This window comes from Lates calcarifer, linkage group LG10 (assembly GCF_001640805.2).
Source record: "Lates calcarifer isolate ASB-BC8 linkage group LG10, TLL_Latcal_v3, whole genome shotgun sequence".
Lineage (NCBI taxonomy): Eukaryota > Metazoa > Chordata > Actinopteri > Centropomidae > Lates > Lates calcarifer.
Window position 1 is genome coordinate 22,970,904 of NC_066842.1, and position 10,121 is coordinate 22,981,024.

Sequence of the window (10,121 nt, forward strand, 5' to 3'; positions counted from 1 at the left end):
GACGTTCTCTCTGCTGTAGTTACAGCAGTGTTCAATGTTTCTGGTTATCTCACTCAAGACTGCACTGATACCAACGCCAGGTTCAAAAATACCTGAGTTTTTTAATAACATTTAGACAAAGACACTCATACACAGACACACACAGTTTTAAATACACACCAAAAGAACAGAAAACAAACACACAAACAAAAAAATGAAAAAGAAAACTAAATATCACTTCCTTTAACAGTAATTCATATAAAAATAATTACTAATGTGTTGTGAGTGATGTTGCGCCCCTGCCTGATTGTGTTTTTCTTAGAGTCCCAAAATCTGCCTAAGCAGCCTCCGCTGATGTTAGCATTGGGTCAGGCCACAGAGTGTGTTCAGCTCATGGCACGAGTCCGGTCCGGTTCCTGCTCCTTCGCCAGAGTAGACAACTTTTTGCACTAGCCCTGGTCCAGGTGAGTGAATTATGGTCTCAAAGATATTTAGAATGTGGATATGGACAATACTTAATTCTGATTAGCTGGCAGTTGTTTGTTAAAGATATATATCCAGCATAATGGGCCTCATGCAAGAACCACTCATATAAACATATTCATATATACATATCTCAACGTGATTTTCATCACATTGAGATAAGTAGTTTTATGGTGAATGTAAGGTGTTCTTGCATAATGCCCAATGTTCTGCTAGCCAGTGATGATCACAGCTCTGATAATCAGTGCTCATGGTAGCCCTAGACTATTTAGAAGTTGCCATAGCAACAATATTGATGCTTTACATAATGTTGGTGGTTGATGGGTTAACTCTCATTATTAAAACTGACTAATACTGAAACCCAATTATAGCCAAAATAATTACAAATGTAACATGTTTTAGCTTTTATGTTTTATTTCCCTCAGTAAGTAGCATGTCATATTTGATATGTTGGGTGTCTTGTATAAAAGTTTGTGGGATGATAATGGAAGCATTGTATAGGCAGAGGGTGGAACATAACAGTTCATTATTTTTCAATGTGAATTACTACTTAGACTGTGCATACATGATTAAAATGAAAAACTTCTGGACTAGATACACACTAGAACAATTACTCCCAAACAAAGTGAAAATATCCAAACAGTGTATCGATGCTTTACAAAAATAGAAATGCAAGCTGTTTTAATCCTGCTACATTCATTCATTTCCTTGCTTAGATGATTACCCTTCTCTCCACAGGTTAATGTTAAGTAGCACTGAGAGAAGGCATGTCGGGCAGGTAGTTGTCATGGCGACGGAGAAAAGAGCATTCGTGTGATTGGTGTGTTTGGCTGTCCGTCAGACCAAGTCAGCGGCACAGACCAAGGAACAGAGGAGAGCAAAAGAGAAGAAAGCTTCCTTTTAATTTAGTATTATCAAATAAAGAAATGTGTGACACTATTTAAAGATAATTAATTATTATTCTGTTTATCTAGCCTTTTTTTTTTAGTTCTTTTTTGTCAGTTTGTTGTGCTCCTTCTGGACAAAACAAATTGTATTTCCCCTTTTTATTTTTTCCTCTGTTTTAATGGGTGGATTTTGTTTCCCTACAATTAGTATTTTACTCACATTGTTGTTGTTGTTGTTCACCATATCACAGACCACAATACCCACAGTTGGTTACTGTGGTGACCCCCACAACTGTAGGTCAACTGAACAAAACCTGAGGTGCATTACATCATCTTTAATAAGATATACAAAATGGACTTACTCTGTAGGACAAAGTCTGAGCCCTTTATTCCCCTGAAATATCTGCTTGGAAGTGCATTCATGTCTTGAAATAGGGTGAGCAAGCAAGTCCTCAGCATGAAAAACACCTCTGATTGTGTGGAGCAGATCGTTAGCTGTGGTCAAGGCTTATGCAGTACTCTAGTAAACACTAACACTGATAGAGTGTGGACTGATGTAAGACAAAAGTAAGTCCCCAATTATTCTAGAAAGTTGGAAATAAAAATTTGGTGACTGTGTTTTGTCGCCAGAACCTTCCTATGTCATAGTTATGTAATGTTATTAAGAACAAAATACTGTGAGCTAACAGGTTAGTAGCCAAAGAAGACAAAACATCACCTGTGTATAAAATATAATTGAAGGGGCTTTGTAGTAGGGAACACTGGCAGTAACCGGGGAAAATGGGTGACGACAAGGGATTAAATTGGAATATTATAGGTGTTGAAGCCTTAATTTTGTTGTAACTACCACAGCATCGACCAGTCAGTGATGTGGTTGCAGGTGGCAAAGCTTGGCCTTAGCCGCACCTACAACACCTGCTCTCAGGACTGAGCCTAACACTATTATCATGGTCACCTTGATGCCAGCACAGAAAAATTTGTATCAAAGGCACACTAACAAGCACAGTGTGTGTATGGCTAAAAGTCAAGCCACTCCAGGGGATTTTATTACTGCAGTCTTTTTTCTAATATCATCCACAGTCTGACCTGCTCTGTGCACGTGCTGTCGCAATTAGAATTCCAAATAAAGAGGTGAAGTCATTTGCCAAACAAGATTTTTTTTTTCAATTATAGGGTGCACTATGTGATAATTAAATCAATCTTTCAAACCCCTTTAAGGTCATGAAAACCATTTCTGTTTGTTGGGAAAATACTTTTTTTTCACACACCTCCATTCTTCTAACAACCATAAACTTGTCTTGACTATGTTCTCCCTGCTACTGGATAGAAGGACAATGTACAATAACATCAACAAGGGAGCTTTTTATTCCAGTTCAAGTTCTCTGCTCGCCACTATGAGATTTACAATAGTCATCAAATTGCTTTTGTACAGGAGTTTATGTTTTACGTCATAACAAAACTATAAAACACCACATTCAACTCCCAACAACATGAATGACAGATACAGAATCTTTTGTGAACCACTCCTCACTGTCAGACTCCAAAGTTTTAATATTAAAGAAATTATCTAATAAATCTATATGAAAAAATTATATTTAATTGGATATATAATTGAACCAAGTGAAATAATGTAACAAATTATTAGAACTTAAGTTTAGTTATATTAGTGTAACTCACCCCTTCACCTTTTAACCTCCAGCTCCCCAAGGCAGACTCAAAAACTGCTACTGAACTTTAGCGAGCTGGCTTCTGTTTGCTAGTTGCTAACTCAACTAGCTAGTTGGTAATTTTGAATCAGCTCACTAGTTGCTGCTGCCCATAAACATGCGTTCTGTGTAGCTTAATGTTAGCTGTTAATTCAGAGTTACCTCAGCAGTGTTGTGAGACTGAAGTGTTTCTCAGAGAAGGTCACACAACTGTGTGAAGAGCAAAAACACACTTATTTATGATACTCAAGTTGTTGTAGCCAGCAAGCGCTAACGAGCTAGCTGGTAGTGAGTGGGCCTGAGTTAACTTTGATAATTTATTAAATGATTTCTTTTAACATTAAATTATTATATTTTTAGATAATTTCATTATGTCGTGTTTATTGATTGAATATTAGACATGGTGGTTCCTCTTAAAAGCTCAAATCAATTTTTTTGTGATGAAGCAGTTGTTCATTTGGAAAGTCAAAATCGTCTTTATCTGCTTTCTGTCTCTATCTAAACAGATTTTGGTTTGTGGCAGAATTACAACTCTAACTCCACTGCACCCTGTTTGAATGTGTATCATTAATTGGGTTTTAATATACTTTTGTTCCTCACCTCAGCTTTATCCAAAACACTTTACTTCTTTTGTTTATACACATATTTTCTACCAAATAGCATTGACTGAATATCGTCTGACTAGTGGCGGACTGTCACTCTGACTGCTTTGTTGTGACCTAGAAAACGGCTCATGGATCCACCTGAAAGTGTATATTACCATTTATGAGTGAATTCCAGTTCATGGTCAAGAAATGTGGATAAATATAATATTGGAAAATGTGTGTATGCAGTGTGGGGTTTACCGCAGGGTTTGTGGTCAAACTTTATACAAAGCTGTTTTTATAAACACACCTTCTGCTATAATAGGAATTATTCTAATAACTACACATACAGTACACACTTGACATCTGCTTCTACAGCTGTAAAGGACTTCTGTTACACACACACACACACACACACACACACACACACCTGGACATGAAAGAACAACTTCTGTTGCATACCTGTAGGGAACAAGTCTCCCAGCTGTCCTTTGTGTTTGAGCCTGGGTTGTGTCTCAGTGCTGTTACCATGCACCCTTCCTCTACTCCCTGCTTAGACATAGCCACTGATGTGATCAGTGATTGTTTAAAGGAAAGGAGGAACAGTTTTGGAAATGGGCCCCAGGGCCTCTGAAGCCACATGGACTTCTTCTGGAGAGGCTGCTGGAGAAATGGATTTTGGCATTGCAGACAAGCTGTGCACAGTTGACTTCTATCATGATTTTAATTTCATATTTTGACTTTTGAGTTTTAGCAAAAAAAAAACAAAAAAAAAAAAAAAAACCTAAAACAAAACAAAACAAAAAACAATTGTGAGATGAGTTACCCTCTACTTAGCATGACTTTTAAAACCTTTAAAATGATATTAAAAAAAAGGAAAAATGATAACTGAAAAAATACCTATGTACTGGAAACATGTTAAAGAAGAAATATTGTATTCAGTTTAATTTTGACAGACTTATTTTTATTAAAATACATCCATAAGCATATGATTGTTTTCCTGTTTATTTTGTGTGTTTTTATTTACTTGATCATATTCCTCCCTCAAGCAAGGTGGATGAGAGACTGCAAGCTGCTAAAGCTGGTGGAAAAACAGCTAGCAAACAGGATACAAATGAAAAAAACTACAGTACAATCATTATATTGTTATAAGAAATATGAAGTAACAAACCGGGCAAATTGTGGCCACATGAGCAATGCAAAGCAATTAATGACTGCATATACTCATCCCAACCACATACAGGTTTGAATGAGGTTTTCCCTCGTTAACCAGTAACACATGATGCAGTGTTGATGGCTTTGTTATAGCACTTAAGTGATAATTGTGGTAGTGATAGTGAGAAGTTGTCTCCAAGTTTCCCATTTCTATACCCTGGGCCCTTGGCCTTATCAGCCCTGACTTGAACTGTAGGTGCATCACTTCTCTTAAAACCAGGCACGATATACTAAAGTGATATAGTAATATTGCAGATGTGACACACAGACGTCTGTGATTTACATCATATAGAGAAAGCATGTTTTATGGCATTTTTTGAGTGAGCCACAGTAAACTCTGGATCTGTCAACTTAAAGTATTATCAATCCTCTGCATTTAGATTTTTTTTAGGGAGTCAAAAAAAGTGAAATAAAAGGTAACAGTGTTATTATCGGGCTAATATTGTATTATTTATGTTTGTCAAGTGACTATTAAGTAAGCAAATCATGCAGGGAATTCTATGTGTTTTTTTAAAAACCAGAAAGAAAAGAGCATAAAATACATTTATTAAAGAACATATAGAATGCAGCACTTCTGAATCATTATGTGTGCTCTAAGAATAAATCATTTATTTTGCATCTTAATACATTCTACCTGAGTGTAACACAATCTGTGATTGTCACAGGTCTGTTGGTAGATAGCCCTTTGTGTGCCCAGCCACTGTGACAAGACACACAGATATCACTGCAGTTTCTGATAGCTGCTGTTACATACAGGCTGCCAGTTACACAGTAACTACATTCTGTTCTTTATACTTCTACCAAAGGCACAGCAGTTTGTTTAACGTTACTCGTTTTCCAAAGTGAAATAAGTAATTTTTCTCTCGACTTTGTGCTCATCTGTGTCTCAGTAGTTGAACAGCAGAGGGCATAAGGAGGTTGGAGAACAGTTATCATCACAGCACTGAGAGATGCTCAGTTCATGTTTAGCTGTACATGTAGTATTATTAGATACAATATCATGGGTGTTCTTTAGCGTAGCTTCCACCTGGTATATAGTTTCTTAATTTACATTCTTACACCTTTATGTCTTCTCAGATATGAATAATTCATTTATATGTTAAACACAGAGTCATAGCATAATTCCTAGTTTTACCTAGGCAACAGATGCATAATGAAAAAACAAACCACTGAAATTACACAAATGCCAAGATGACAAAGAAACATATTCACATGGGATGAAGTTTAAATTAAGGTAATGTAAATGTATTTTTAAATACTTGTATATTTATGTGTGAGCGAGACAAAGAGAAAAGGGGCACTAATCCGAAAAGTGTAAAGTAGGTTTGTAAGTAAACATATGGTTTTGATATTAATCTTTGGTTGAAGATGAATAGTTACCAACTTTGGCAAACAAGCGTTTTGCTTGTTATAAAGAGTAATCTGACAGATTTCCTCTAGATAGCAGGGAATTTACAGAGATTGAAGGAAAATAAAGAATCATTCTGTAGAAAATTCAGTCAGTGAGGTCAGGGAAAATCAAGCAATAAGAGTTAACCACACTTCTGATACAGCTGGAGACATCACCTCACTGAGCAAACAAAGTGAATTTGATTTTTCCACCTCAGCAGTCATGACTCACTTTAATTCATCTGGAAAATCTGTACCTGTATACCTGTTGAATTAGAATAGACGGTGGTCCAGCCAGAGCTGGAGAGAATGGATGGATGAGTCAACAAAACATCAGACTTTAACAAAGAAGACAAAGACAGCTAATTGTTTCCAATATTCAAGCAACAGTCAGGAGTTTTGTTTCCCTTAACATGCTTATTGTTTTGACCATGACAATGCCAGCTTGCTTTTGTGCACAAACCTGACCAAACTTTAACCATGACACTGTCACATCATTTAACAGATTTATCTTTCTAAAGTGATTTGAGAGTTTTGGAAGCCACAGATAAATGATGACATGTTTTGTCTTTTCATTTAAAGGGCTTGTTGGAGAGAGAAGTCAATCTTGTGTCATACTATTTCCAGCTACATTAAGTTGTCTCTCAAATATGAGTATGTGATGTAACTGTAGTACAGGAGGTTGGGCAAAGAGCCATATCAAAAAGTATCAAAATCTTTACTCATTTTCTATTTAGCTGTTGGGGGGCTTTATAGAATTTTCTGTGTAAATCTATGTCTAAAATATATCCTGACAGCTTAAAGCAGTAAGTTTTTATTGCTTCATAAACAGTGTATTTATTAGGAAAGGACAACGCTGCTGAGCAGTATTTCAGTTTTAAAACAATTTCCTCTGAATTAAAAAAGCTGCTGCTCTCCAAACAAACTGTTGCTTATTGACATCACAGATTTGAGTCTTGGCTGCCTGTCCCAGTGATATCTGACATCTTATTCCATGTTTATTGTAACACAAGCCAGTCTGTCTCTTCTGAATGTAGAGGGTTAAAATCTTCGACCGGGCTTTAATAATAAAGCAAGCTTTGGAATCTTTTGTGACTTCATTTGACACGTGGCATAAAGGCAATGTTATTTATACAGCACTTTTCATTATGAGTAAGCTCAAAGAGCTTCACATTAAAATGGATATAATGCACCATTCAAACATCAAGTCTTGGGCTTGTTTTTTGAGATACAAGGTCATATTTTGAAATCAAAAATTCCAAACCTGTGAGAATTCAATACAGTGGTTTATTGTGTTTTTCAGTGACCCTTAGGCTATCAGTGGTCAAGGCTGGTTGAAGAGGAGTGGGTGCATGTGTAAAAGGTGTGTGTCCTTGCAGCAAAATAAAACTGGATGTCAACAAGTGCAAATCTTTCTGTGGTACACCTACGCTCTTTGACCTCACTGACAGGTGTGCAGGTTTGATATTAAGAATTTTGTGAAAAATTGTCCAAAATAACATCTGACGAGGAGTCGAAACAAGATGAGACAGAATATACATGATAGTGACCTGACTGTGGGACAACATGAACAAGACTGTTGCTACTTAAGGAGAAATAAAAGGCAAAAACTGGATGTTGACGGGAAACCCTAAATGGGTCATCAGTGATTACAAGGACCCAGACCATTATGACTCCCACATGTGCACACACACAAAGCAGCAGCACCACAACTCTAAGTTGAATGACAAAGAAATACATGGCAGTTGTCTGGAGGTTAGTAGTTCAAACACATGCTTGACAGTTTCACTCGGAGCGTTGTTAAATCCCCTTTCTTGTGCAAATGGTTAGCTGAGCCTGTAATTATGCACGAGGTGAGAGTGGCGACCACCTCTGTCAGCGTTACAGCCAATGAATTTCCAACATCATATATTTACGCCCTCAAGGCCCGTAGACATCCTCGCAGTGCTATGAGACCTCTGGCCTTCAGAATTGGGATGGAACGTTCAGTGTGGTTGCTATGGTACGCGTTAGTCGCCATGGCAACCCACTACAGCGTTCTCAGAGGGGGGAGGTGGGATGTAAATAACACAACACCCACTCCTTTTACCCAATCACTGTAATGCATATTCATAGTCACATGCAAGTCATTAGGGACACATTTTATTAGTCTACCCACCCATGTATCATCTATCTATCTATCCATCCATCTTTCTATCCTTTTTGGCTTGACTAAATAGTAATTACTCTGAGGCCAGTTGAAGGATGCAGCCCCCGCCTGCTCTCAGCTAGATTGTAATGGGTTCATAAGCGCTGCTGATTGAATTGATTGCCACAGTTGGAGTCTGGCTGAGATGTACAATGGGGTGGAATATACAGAGCATAGAACATTAATCAGCTCAAACGAACAGGCTACAGGCTCTCATTTTATTTCAGGTACAGTTGAAAATATATACAGTACAAGTCACACGCATGCAGACGACAGCAGGAAAAGAGACACTACTCCATTTTTTTCTCCTCTTTAGGTTTGGCAGATGTTTTGTAGTGTTGTCCCGCAGGTCTGCTATATCCACATGTGCACACAAAACAATTCATTCATGAGCAAAGTAGTGCAGTTTCACCAGGACAGTTTCTCTTTTAAAAATGCAGTAGCAGCATTTTATCTCAACACAATAACATACAGAAACAAGACAGAAATTCATTAGCAGGAAACAAAATGAGACTTACTTACCTTTACAAAAGCACTGACATAATGGGAGGAGGGCTTTTTTTTTTTTTTAGTCCAGACCTCCTTTAAAAATTGTAATAGTATTTATGGCTGGCATTACTTAGCCATAAGATTTATTTACACTGATTAGTTACCCTTCCATAGAGTAGTTTGAAGTGTAAGTGGCAGAGTCCACCGTCCCCACACTGTTCATTGCTGTAGCCACAGTATGGACGCTGGAAGTCAAAAAAAAAAAAACAACTGAAAGTGGAGGAGGGGAAGGAAGCGTGAGCATGACTCACTGAGGTAGACTGTGACTTGTTGTCAAGAACGTGAGTTTACAACAACAAAATCACTAGTCTTCCACAGTGTGTTCACACTGTAGTGGACAGAGTAATGAAGAGGGGTTGTCATGATTTAACTTTTTTAATTTTACAAAAAAAAAAAAAAAAAAAATGTATGTGTATGTGAAGACTGTGGTCTGACAGGCTCAAGACTCACAACACCAAGCCCAGATTATCCACAGCAGCCCTGTAAATCAGATCAGGTGTGATGTCATAATTGATTTTCTTGGTTTATAAAGATTTTATTGCAGGAATCAACAGAACAAAGTCAGCAGTTGAAAACTGCCTGTTAAAAAGGCAAATCATCAATAACAGTGTGAAATTAAATACTCGTATGTACATGTGCTTAAGTGTAAAAACATATCATCATTAAACACTGATGATCATATATCTGAAGACAGGACATTATTAATATTTTCCATACAACACTAAGGCTAATTACCCACATACATTATATAAGCTATGTCACAACACAGTCAACACTGTATAATGACCAGCCTAAATGTGTTTGTACTTTATTTCATTCCATTACATGGATCACAGTTATTTTATTCATTCATTGCACATGATGTAAACATTGAGGGACGCTTTAGATTTGCATGTGTTGATGCAAACAGGAGAGCAAGGAAACAAGGTACTATGGGAGAGATTAAGCAACCTTGATGAATTAATTCAGAGCATCCCTGCTGCTGGGAACTGGTAATAATATACAGCTAACTCCAGCACACACACACACACACACACACACACGTCTTGCAATGGCTATTTCAGAATGAATCCCGCTCTGCTGTTAGCTGGGCTAGAGCTCAAACACACACACACATATACACACACAAAGATAGCTGAGC

At 37.4% G+C, this 10,121-nt stretch overlaps 1 protein-coding gene across 2 annotated transcripts in view; it reads left to right on the forward strand.

Moving 5' to 3' along the window:
* ranbp10 (RAN binding protein 10) overlaps nt 1-4,628 on the forward strand; it is a 33,747-nt gene extending 29,119 nt beyond the window's left edge. For both annotated transcript variants that reach the window (XM_018703565.2, XM_018703566.2), the window contains exons 14-15: nt 302-443; nt 1,201-4,628. In XM_018703565.2, the coding sequence (XP_018559081.1) occupies nt 302-432 (131 nt within the window). In that variant the 3' untranslated portion in view covers nt 433-443; nt 1,201-4,628. The remainder of the gene's footprint in view (nt 1-301; nt 444-1,200) is intronic.
* The last annotated feature ends 5,493 nt before the right edge of the window (nt 4,629-10,121 follow it).